The sequence below is a fragment of the Plectropomus leopardus genome, chromosome 24 (genome assembly GCF_026936395.1).
Source record: "Plectropomus leopardus strain MGB_pleo_1.0 chromosome 24, ASM2693639v1, whole genome shotgun sequence".
In the NCBI taxonomy this organism is placed as follows: Eukaryota; Metazoa; Chordata; class Actinopteri; order Perciformes; family Serranidae; genus Plectropomus; species Plectropomus leopardus.
In genome coordinates, this window is record NC_142199.1 from 9870825 (window position 1) to 9882914 (window position 12090).

At 39.0% G+C, this 12090-nt stretch overlaps 1 protein-coding gene across 9 annotated transcripts in view; it reads right to left on the reverse strand.

The window, feature by feature from the left end:
• Positions 1 to 12090, reverse strand: part of LOC121962863 (guanine nucleotide exchange factor DBS-like) — a 62406-nt gene that overhangs the window by 14311 nt on the left and 36005 nt on the right. For all 9 annotated transcript variants that reach the window (XM_088074443.1, XM_088074440.1, XM_042513181.2 and 6 more), the window contains 10 exons: positions 5270 to 5383; positions 4298 to 4414; positions 3841 to 3990; positions 3292 to 3416; positions 3073 to 3187; positions 2869 to 2988; positions 1593 to 1784; positions 730 to 921; positions 494 to 647; positions 174 to 226 (listed from right to left, as the gene is read on the reverse strand). In XM_088074443.1, coding sequence (XP_087930569.1) covers positions 174 to 226; positions 494 to 647; positions 730 to 921; positions 1593 to 1784; positions 2869 to 2988; positions 3073 to 3187; positions 3292 to 3416; positions 3841 to 3990; positions 4298 to 4414; positions 5270 to 5383 — 1332 coding nt within the window. The remainder of the gene's footprint in view (positions 1 to 173; positions 227 to 493; positions 648 to 729; positions 922 to 1592; positions 1785 to 2868; positions 2989 to 3072; positions 3188 to 3291; positions 3417 to 3840; positions 3991 to 4297; positions 4415 to 5269; positions 5384 to 12090) is intronic.

The following is a 12090-nucleotide window of genomic DNA, read 5'->3' on the forward strand; positions in this document are numbered from 1 at the left end:
TTTACAGTATTTGCTTTGACAGAACATCCCTCGACCTTTTTAAGGAATGATTACTAACTGATGATTTAAAAAAAATCAGAAAAAAACTCAACATAATCTTAAAAGTTTTTTGAGTGTTTCTTGCATTTGACAAAATCCATTGCCGGACAACGGATCATTGGTCATTTATTTACCTTTTTGCAGATGGCATTATCTGCAGAGTATCTTCTTTCCTTTCTCTGTTGATCTGAAGGACAGACAGAACACATCATTTTCATCCCTTTATACCAACCAGGTGAGATGAGTCCTGGTTCGAGATCAAGTGTAGTGCAGCTCTCTTTCATTAAAGGGGTCCATGTTATGCTTTTTGGGTTTTTTCCTTTTCTTATTGTTTTGTGTAGCATGTTTGTGCTTGTAAAAGGTCTCCTGAGTAATAAAGCCATTTGGTTGGAATTGGTTGCTGGAAATTACAAATAGCTCATTTAAATCATTTCATCTTCTGATCCAGGCTTACTGGGAGAGGAGAGAGGAGACTTCACTTCGGGTCTTGGTGCTACTGGCTGAACCGGTCTGGTCTGTTTAGCGGCAAGTTTCTTCAGGCTGACGCGTCTCTTCTCAAACATCTCCTGTACGGAGCTTTGCTTCTGGAAAACCTTCTCTACCTGGTCCTGATGGGGGGCAAACGCAGAGTTATTGCAGTACACCAAAAGGTAAATCTAATTTCATCTGTTAGATCTTCTTCTGACTGACCCTGAGTTGAGTAGTGAGCACCGCCTCAAACTGGCAGCAGATGGCGCTGCGGTCGGCGAGGGTGTGCAGCGGTGCTGTGTCCAGGTAACGCTCCAGTTCCTGCAGAGCTGCTTCAGCTCCATCCTGAGACTGACAGCGGTCCACCGGCTGGCTGGCTAACAGGAAGATGCCCTCCTCACACCACCGTGACGCCTGGGAGAAATTTAAGATACTTGTAGTGTTTAATGTTTTTTTTTCATGGTATGCTTTTACTCCACTACATTTCAGAGGGAAATAAAACTTCACTACATTTATCTTACAGCTTTGGATCATTTACAAATTAGGAGTTTTGCATAAAAAAATTGAAGAAGAGAGAAAATATTATTTTTCTGTTATAAATATATGACCAAATAGTTTATGCAAGTTCAACTGAAACAATTAGTTGATAAATCAATTAGCCGAAAAAGGCTGAAAATGTATGCATTATTATCATGCATTATTTTAAAAAACATTTATTTGGGTGATTTTTTCCTTATAATATTTTTGAGGTTTTGAGATTTTTTTTTTTTTAATTATTTAAGGTTGTGGGGGGTATTTTTCCTTTTGTGTGTGTGTGTGTGTGTGTGTGTGGGGCGTGTTTTTTTTTTTTTTTTTAAAGATTTTTCTGCATTGGATACATTTACTTTTAATACTTTAAGGCCATGTTCCTGATTATACTTTGTTACTTTTACTTAAGTAACATTTTTAATGCAGGACTTTTACTTATGACGGAGTATTTTCACAGGGGTGGTATCAGTACATTTACTTAAGTAAATACTTCTTCCATCACTGTCTATTAGGCACATTACTTAAATGATACACATACAACCTGACCAAACTTGTACCTTCTCCAGAGCGTGGTGGAGCTCCATGGCCCTGAGCAGGAGACTCTTCTTGCTCCTCAGAGTGGAGTTGATCTCCTCACACACTGCTCTCAGCTCGCTGCACTTTGGCCTGATGGAGTCCTCAGCATAGTGGGAATTTTCTATCAGCCTGTCACCATCACCAGCCAGGGACAGGGCACGGTCCAGTGCGTCCTATTGAAACACATTGAAGGAGTCTGATTTTAATACACTTGATGCACAGAGAACTCTGGCTTGTCAGTTAACAGCGGTGGATACGTCATCAATCAATCATAGACGATAAAACAACCTCCTCTTGTCCTCTCTCTCTCTGAGAAAAGTGGAGCGCTCAATACATAAAGAGGGCTTCGGTGTCCTCTAATCTGGATCCTATTTTGTTTTTGTGTCTTTTGTCTTGTGGCAAGACGGCACTGTCAATTTACATCAAATAAAGTTCTTATTTTTGCCACTGAAAGGCTTAGATTGTTATTCAAAGTGCCTGACAACATTATGGAAAGAAGCCCTACAGATATAAATCTTTTGTCAAAAAGTAAGATTATTTTTGTTTAACCAGAAACAGCTGCCAAAATTGTCATCGTCAAAGACACACTTTGTCAAAACATTGTCGAAAAATAACGGATTACGTACAGATCTTAACAATTAATGTGTTTATGCTGATAGCCCTAATGGAAACAATTAAAAAAAAAAGTATGTGTAAAAAAGTCAGACATGCAGTTAAGGAATAAAGGAGATGCGCAGTTCTCTGTCTGGTAGTTTGGTTTCTTTGTTTTTTTTCCAACATTGCAGATGAGCAAATGTACACGGTACAATTACTGGGAATTTTCATCCCGCTGCAACCCTAATTTTTACATTTGAAGCTTGTACCCTGTGCCAAAACGCAGTGCAGCATCTTTATTAATTTTAGAATTTCCTCATAAAAAAGTCCAGTGTGTAAGAACATTTAGATCAAGATGCTAAAACCTAATTGTAATCCATCATAGCGGAGTCTAAAACCAGATCTAACTTAAATATTATGCTATTATCAGCTTATGTGTGATTATATAATGGTCCATATCTACACACTGGTGCTCTCTCTGCCTCTCACTCTAACATCTATTCACGCTCATTCCCAGTGAGTGGGGGGTGGAACAGGACATCACATTGATTATATCATTAGCTATATGGCTTCGAGGACGCATCAAAGGTCAAAGTGTTGAGTGTGTGTTTTCTCTTCCACGTGAGCGACAGCATGAATCAGAATTGTGTGTGTGTGTCTTACGCAGGCCTTCTCCTCATGACCGCCGAGCTCTCGGAGGACATGCTCAGCGTGGGCGGGGCTTACGCTGACCTCAGAGAAACCTGACAACCTCTCTGATGTCACGTCAAGCTGGGCGCGCACCTACGAACACACACATTGTTAGTGTTGTTTATGAGCACGCATTAAATGTGTGTCCAAAACCTTATTTCCCATGATTCAACTCACTTCACGGAAGTGCTGTTCAAAATGTCGGAGCTGTAAACATTGTTCTAGTTTGGTGCGGTGACGCTCCCAGAAATCATCGAATGCTGTCTCTGTTTCGTCAAGCTGACCCAGGAGTCTGAGAGGGACGAGGAGAGATGAGAAGTGAGGAGAGAGAATTTATTTGTGCGTTCAGAGACAACTTCCTCATGCATTTATTTTTCCATTCATCGCCTCCTCTACCTCTGTACAGTCGCTAAGTTCTCCACTTCATCGTAGGTCATGCTGTATTCAGGGTCCGTCTGAAGAGGCTCATTGATACACTCCAACAGGCGTCCACCTTGAGACAGCGCCACCTGCAGATCCTCCTGAAAAATGAACAAACAATTTTCTTTAAAAGATTGAAAGGTTGTTTTTGCCAATTAAAAAAAAAAAGTGTCTGTTTTCTTTGAAAAATGTTGGCAATTGTTTTTTTTCTACAGAGGTACGGCCTTAGCCCCCTATGTCCTCAGATCCTAGAAACGCACCTGGTTTTAACTAATTGCATTTTATTCTTGCAATATGCTTTATTTTATTCTGTTTTAATATGTGGTAGTTTCTCTGCTGTGTGGACCTAGAAGTATGACTAAGAAGAAATCTGGACCCAGTGGCTGGACCAGTAGGGAACCATTGCTTTAGGCAACATAGAACGTCACCCCTAATATACCTTCCTGATAACTTTTTACAAAATCTCAGAGAGATAAGGAAACCACAGAGGGACATATTGTTGGTTCATATATACATAAATCTGACCTTCATTTTTTCCTTCTTTATGGTGTGTGTATGCAGCAGGTTGGTGGTGGCTTCTGCATCGTTTGGTAATTCTGTCTCTGCGAGCTCCGTGCCAAATGCCTGCAGGGTCTGAGCCGTGGTCTTCACCATGAGGGCGAATGCCTCGATTGCCTGTGGGGGAGACATTCAGGTCATCCAAGACCGGTCAGACTGGTCAAATGATGCAAAAAAATTGCATGCAAGTAAACACACGTTTTCTTAAATTATAGTACTGTGCAAAAGTTTTGTTTTTTAATGTTTATTTTTTTGTATTTCTCAGTCTCTTTATTAAGATACAAAGAATACTTTTGCATAGTACTGTATGTATTTTTATAAAAAAGTTTTTCTGTGATGGTATACCATCCCATATGCAAAAAAGGAAACTGTGTGTGTGTGTGTGTGTGTGTGTGTGTGTGTGTGTGTGTGTGTGTGTCCATACAGTGCGGTGTGAGATCCAGCTGTCATGGCAGTATTCCTGCGTGCCTCCAAGCTCTGTGGTCAGCTGTCCTGGGTCGATATAGGCATGGAGCTCAGTCACCGAACTCAGCATCACCACCTGATACAACACAATCCATCAACTGATTATATGAAGCATTATTTGTTAAAAAAGCAGGGATTCACAATATTACCTGCATGTCATGAATATTGAAAAGGGTTTCAGTATGAAGAATTGGTGGTGGTCTGAAATAAACATTTGTGCTGATATGACATAATCCAAGTTAGAAAATAACAACATATGAGATATGGCCAAAAATCCAATATCGTGCATTCCTGTTTAAAAGGAAACCCCAAATAATTAAAAAAAAATATTGGGCCACATCTTACACCCAGTGTAAAGCAGCACACAGTGCAGCGCAAATGCATTGCTGCTGTCAGACTCCATATTAGAGACGCTGTGCACATTCACAAATGGCAAGCAGCGTAACTTTGTTATTTCAAAGGCAAAACCTTTTGTTCTGTTTCTCAAGTTTCTGACTTGAGTTTTTAGTTTTGCAGTTCAAATGTCCCACAATGTTTGCAGAAGTGACCTAACTGCTTTTACTGTGATATTCTCAGCAGAAAACTTCTTCACTTTGCTAAAACCGGCATGTAGATAGTAAGACGTCAGATGTGTGATATGTGCCTGACTTTTAAATGGAATGGGAGATGATACACTGATTGGCTGAATTTATTTTAAGCCTAAAACACACCTTTGATTAATTAAGTAACTAAATACAACCCATTTGCTCCATGCACCTTACTTTGTGGCATCTAATGAAGAAAAGCGGAGCCGGACATGCCCTAAATATGCTTGCGCCATACACTTCATACCATGCACTGCAGATTGTTTAAATGAATGAAATGAAAATAATAATGACAACAAAACCAAAAAAAAAAAAAATTACAGGCACATACAATGCACAAGTCATACCTTCATTTTGAACTCATCCTTGTTGTACTTGAACAGGAAGTCTGACAGAGTCCGCTGGAGCAAAGTAGTGGGACGCAACACCAGAACCAAGTGTAAGTTCCCTGGAAATGAACCCTGAAAGAGGAAAAAAGAGGGTAGAAAGGTTTTTAGTCATCTGTTAACATGTGTATCATTCAGTTTTAATAGAAATCAAGTGTGGAAATTGTCATGCTTCAATTTATGTTTTGAAATTCAGGCCTTAAATCCTTGTTTTTGTTGTGAGGTTGAAAGAAGAGTAACCAAAACTCCTACAGGGTGCCCACACATTGTCATGGATAAACTTTCAAAACTATTCCATAACTTTTAAGGAGCCAAAATATATATTATTTTTTGCCCCACTTGCCTGGCGGTTTCAACATTTCAGATTCAAACTCTGTTCAAACATAATTTCAGCATCCCATATGTTGTGTTCAAGGACTGTCAGAAACTTTGAAAATCCAACAATAATTTCTGTTTTTACAGTTTCATAAACATTTCATTCTTTTTAAGTAAATATGCCTTTCAAAAATGTAAGAAAATACAGACATTTAAAGTATGCCCCTCCCAATAAACCAAAAGTCCTTCAGAAATAATCTGACATGCCTGGGAAAACATGAAGAGAGAGACAGAATGCAGGGAGAAAATGAAGAAACTTTTGTCATGAACAAATAAACAAAAACAACCAAAATGATAAATATTAGAGTGCCTTTATGTTGTCACCTACAGATAATAAATTCACCATTTTGTTACATTACTGTCATTTAATTTATTAAACACAACAAATTTCTAGGACTTTTCTAAAAATGTTCAATGATTTTTACTAGTTCCATGATTTTTCAAGGCCTGGAAAATGTGATTGTGGAATTCCATGACTTTTCCAGGTTTTCCATGGCCATGGGAAACATGCTTCTATCTCCTAACCCTGAAGAAGTCAGATGCCCCATTTGATAAACACAAAAAAACTGATATAGCTGTTTCTTCACCTCCATGCATTAATTCTTCTTTAATACTAAGGTTGAGGCTCCTGCTGCAGAGGTGTGAAGCTGGACGGAGCCCACTTCCCCTGTCTGTCCCTCCTGAACCATTAAGAGGTTTTACTGAGATTTTTTATCAACCAATCCTCCTACAAATCCTCACAGTTGCTCCCTTGTCACAACGCCTGTCTAGAAATCTGTGACTACAAGGTAAATTAGTCCTGTGGCTCTGGGAGTCTCTGCACCTCCACACTAACAGGTTAAAAGTGTAAAATTGCCTTTACACACAGACAGCAGCCCAAGAGGCTACTCAGCTGAAAGCCTATATTGGTTATGGCTGCCTCTAAAACCCTGGGTGATTTACTCCACCCTGTTAGGCATCATAAATCGATGTAGGGTGACATGTTCACGCACACACACACACAGACACACACACATGCAAAGGGCTGGAGGCAAGCTGAAAGATGTTTGACAAGCTTATTAAATCTTAAGCGTTACCTTAAATAAAGTGGAATAAAAGGAGAGATATTTTAGATTATCTGGGAATATTTTCTTTCTTTAACCACTTAACCATAACACTGCATATGTGAGGAAACAATATTGTAACAAAATGGTGCCACGCACTCCCTGCATCCATTACCGTCCCCACAGAGCTGATATTCATCTGAATCACAGAGAACGTCCCTTAAAAACACAAGAGATTTGATAGAATCCGTTTAAAAAAAAAGCCTGTACAGCTTTAATTTAGTCTGCAAGGAAACCTGCACTCACACCGCAGCACACATACATCATAGTCATGCAATGCTGGTTACCATGGAAACCAGTCTCCTTGGAAAACGCAAGGGGTGAGATGGAGAGTGCATGACGGAATGCGAGCGAGAGTGATGATACAAGACAAGCAGAGTGTGTGTGTGTGTGTGTGTGTGTGTGTGTGTGTGTGTGTGTAACAAATGAAGGGAGAGAGATGTCTGTCTGTATCGACGTGTCTTATAAGTCGATGTCGAGCTGATGGTGCTGCACTCATTTATTTTTGGCTCACACACACACACACACACACACACACACACACACACACACACACACACACACAGGAACACACCACCTGCTGTGATGCTGATGAAAGAGCCAGGTTGGCAAATTCAGCGCTCGTTCTACATCTTATCCAATTTCCTCCCAAACTGACAGCATATTTTAAATAACACCACGCGCTCCCTTACAGCGCTTACTGCTCTAATTTCAGCAAATCACATCTGCAGATAAAAACTACAGGAACGTATTAATAAAATTACTGTGTTGTCATTGTCTGCTCCCGCGCCCTGACAAGTTGCACTTACAGTTTACATCCACATCTGCCAAAACATGAATGCTTCACACACACAGACGGCACAGAAGATCTGTATCCAGTCAGCACGGTTTCAAGGTGGACATCTTAGATTAGTGTCACCAGTTCTGTAACTGATCAAATGTCTTGACCTTTGACAAAAATTCCCTCCAAATGTTATTAAATTCATGAGAATGAGACGAAAGTGAGGCTTAGGCCTGGTATACACTGTGTGATTTGGGACTGTTGCATACAAAAGATGACCAACATGAAAGAAACGTGGCGATATCTTTAGTCATGGCTCTAAAACGGTAGTCCCACGTCGCACAGCGAGAGGTTCAAGGATGTCACAATCATGCGATCAAAGACAGTCTGGGATAAAATCCCGACAGTACCAGAAATTTGGGATGAATTTTGTAGATGACAATAAATCGAGCTCACCAAGTTGTCTTGTTTTCCCCAACCACGACCGTGTCCAAATTTTTCTCCTCCTGCTCTTCTGCAGACTTTTTGACACACAGAAATGCCGCTGACCTTGACTTCTAATCTTTGACCACTAAATTCTGAACATTTGAACATTTGAAGTGGACGTTTGTGCCGAATTTGAAGAAATTCCCCCAAAGTGTTCATAAGATATTGTGGTCACGAGAATGGGATGAATGACAACCCAAAAACATTTTTAAAAAAACAACAAAAAAAACCAACTGTTGTTTAGCCTGCTAAAATATATATTATATACACATTGTGTTATCCAAATTATTTTCTGGAGCTGAGCAAATTATTCTCCTTCCAATAACTCACGATACAAAACACAGCAAGCAATACATCTGTAATTAGAACCTATTAAATTCAATAAGCCGTGAGAGGTCTTGCTTTAATTTGTACCTCTGCATTAACATGATAATAACACAATCTGCTCGGTGCGTCCCCCTGACACATGAACACACACATGCTAATGCGTTACCCCTGGATACACACTTATACATTAAAGTGATGCGCACACACGTGCACACTTCCCGCAGATAAAAAGCACACATAAATAAATGATTAGGATTAGAATATCATTGTCTGTTGACCAGGGTGATTTATATTCTTTCTGGGAGGAAAACCACTCCAGTCTTGTCCTCTAATGACATCCACATTGTCCTCATGGGAGTTGGACAGCCCTCATATTAAATCTCCTCCCTCCACATGCTCAGACCCCCACTGACTGCATCACCGCTTTTGGACATGGCAAGTGTCCAAATTATAACAAAGAGATTGACAGAGGCTGCTGTACTGTTCCAGCTTTTTAGCTGGTTAGTTAAAAATGTATCAGATTCAAGCTTCTTCTTTGACAGAGCTGTGTGTCTGAACCCTGCAGCAATGTTCCCGTATGCTTCAGTGACTGTATATTTATCAGTCTAAATCACAAAGATGGGCTGCAACAGCAATGACGATGTGCCATCATCATTTGACTGCAAAGGCATGTGGATTCACCCTGTTTACCCTCATTAAATCCTGGTATTTGGACAGTGGACCTACAGTAAGATTGTCAATGATTAAATAGAAATCTGTGTGAAAGTATCCAGAAAGGATACAGAAACTCTCTGTAATAAAATTGGACCAATACTCACTAATGGACCTATATGATTTATGCGGTCCAAAGCCATTTATTGAGGCTGATAATGGTTATAAAATATGAGAATGTCCCTTAACAGTAACTCAATTGTAGTGCGCAAATAAGTGGGTAAACGTTGTAAACAAATGATCCAAGGGGCTTAAAGAGGCACTTCAATATTTTCAACATAGACCTTATTTTTCATGTTTTTGTGTGCAAGTGACTCATGGAAACAACAATTTTTAATTGGTCTGGTATTGAATTAAAGAGGCGAGGTCAGCTGCAATTAAATCCCTGTAGGCAACTGAGCACCATCAACGTCCGTCCACTAAAGGTGCTTATTTTTGTCACTGACAGGCTACAGTTGTTATTCTAAGGGTCTAATAAAATTATAGAAATGATCACTACAGAGATAGAACTTTTTGTTTAAGAGTAAGATCCTTTTTGTTTAACCGGAAACAGCGTGAAAATTGCCATCGCCAAGCCTACCAGACTCCATTTAAATACACAGTCACTTCAGCGTGTATAGAGCCAGCATATTTTCACATTTTATTAGGCGAGTTGGTGATTGTTGGAACAGTCAACAGACAGACTAAGACAGTTTTGTGAGTTTTATTTTGCTTCTGTGGACTTTAAATGTAGTATGTTTTACAATGATAAAATCACGGTTTATAACCCTTTTCCTGGATTGACATCAGTTTTCTTGTGATGCGTTAAGACACTTTTCACAAGCATTTAAATCTCTAACACCTAAGAAAAAATAAGCTTGATCTCTTCCAACAACATGAGGAAAAAAACATAACAAGCAACTTGACCAGAAATATCCTGCAAATTACAATTTGTTTTGGCAAAAGGTGACAAAGAAATGACTTGAAAATTGGTTGGGGGTATTCTTTTAGATATTATCATAAAACTAGGGGAAAATGTCAAGAAATGTATATTTATATAATTTCTTAAGTAAATTTATTTTGTTTTATACCCCCTCGCCCCTTTTTGGTTATTTGTAGGTATTTTTTTATATAACATTTTATTAATTTCTTGCTTAACTTTGGGCCATTTCTTTCTTTGCTCAGGTTTCAAAGAGTTAAATGGAGTTCGGCTGATTTAACCACCATGAATTTGAGTCTGTTTCAGGTTTAACAAAAACAACAGCAACAAAAGGTCTCTCTCTGTAGGGATCCTTTCCATAATGTCTGTCAGACAATTATTATAATAATAATCTGAGCCTGTCAGTGATGAAAATAGCCACTTTAGTGGACTCACACTGAGGGTGCACAGTTACTCATTAATGTTATAATGCAGCCTGTTTGAGCTTACTCAACACTGGAACAATTTCAATTATTGTTTTTCTATTTGTCACTGGACATAATAACATGGTAAAAAAAGGGTCCAGAATAGAAAAATACAGAAATAACCCTTTAATATAATTCATTTTAGCAGTGCAGGAAGAATTCATTATTTTAGGCTCGACTTGTAACTTTGTGAGCAGCAGTTGTTGCTCATTTCATGGTGATTATCAACTAAAGGTCAAAGCTCATCATCCATCACTGTACATGAGACTAAAATCTACTGGAGAGCGAGCCAGCGCAGCCGTCTGTGAGCATCTGGTCACATACACTAATCTCTGGCTTTACATGACAATACTGCCCGCTCATATTTTTTTTTCTATCAGGCAGGAGAACCAGCAAATGGCAGCAGGCGACCTTGAACGGCATTGATGAACAGAGCGCCTCATGGGAAGATGGACGACCTTCATTCTCCAGTAAGAATGTGTGTCATTGGCTGGTTGACAAAGCAGGCGTTGCCCAAGACGGACATCTACCGCAGGGGACTGAGGAGGAGACACTGTTCTCACCACCTGCTCTCCGTGCCTGCAGGTTAAGTTTTAATGCTGCTTGCTTCAAACATGGACTTCTTCTTCATACACAACTCTGCTTCCTCAACATGAAAACTGCAAAGGATTTAAAACGAAAACAACTGGTGAATCTTTTTGAAAGGGACTTATATTCGAGGATCTTTTGAGACTTCTTAGAGCCTGATGAAAGTCTAAATTTAAGAGGCTTCTGTCATCAGAATCTGCTGTTTAACACAGTGGGATAAGGTTTTTGGATCTCAGATTCACAAATATTACTCTAGCTGTTTCACATTTTTTGAAAATATATTATTCTGCTTATGTCAACTTTGTGCCACATATTTTATGAAGCATCTTGGCATTAAACCTCTGAAAGCCGAGCAAACTGATGAGGTGGCATAGAGCAAGAAAAGAAAAGAAGAAATGACTCAAAAATTTAATTAAAAGTACAAGAAAATTACCTGAAAAAATAAAATCAAGGAAAAAACAAGTTTAAAAAAAATAATCAAAGGAAATTACTTTGGAAAAGTAGTTAAAAATTAAAATAATTCTGTGATATAATTCAATATACAGTATTTCATTATGATTATTAGAAGTGTAATTTTTCCCCAGCTCTTTTCTTTTTCCCCCCGACACATTTTCCCTAGCCTTTTTAAAAACAATTTTCTCAATCTACTAATTTTTGCAAGTTGTGGACCATTTCTTACACAGTAGCTCATTGCCTTTTTTTCAGTGTTTTTGGAAGAAATAATACAGCAAAACATTGCTTAGGGTCCAAGGGGTTATCTGAAAGCAGCACAAGAAAAGTGATGTCGCTCTTGGATTCAAAGGGTTAATACTGCAATAACTTTAAGATACTAGTACTGTCAACAAAAGGAATCATCAACAACATTTTCAGCCTTGAACCAGCTTGATCCGTTGAATTACTTTACAGTGTGAGATTCCTTCCAACCTGATATCCCAAAATGGAAAAGACAAACTGTAGTCTCAACGATTTTCTTTGTTTACTTCTGTCAGACTACGATAGCAGTTTTTTTCACAATAGCCTGATATCAA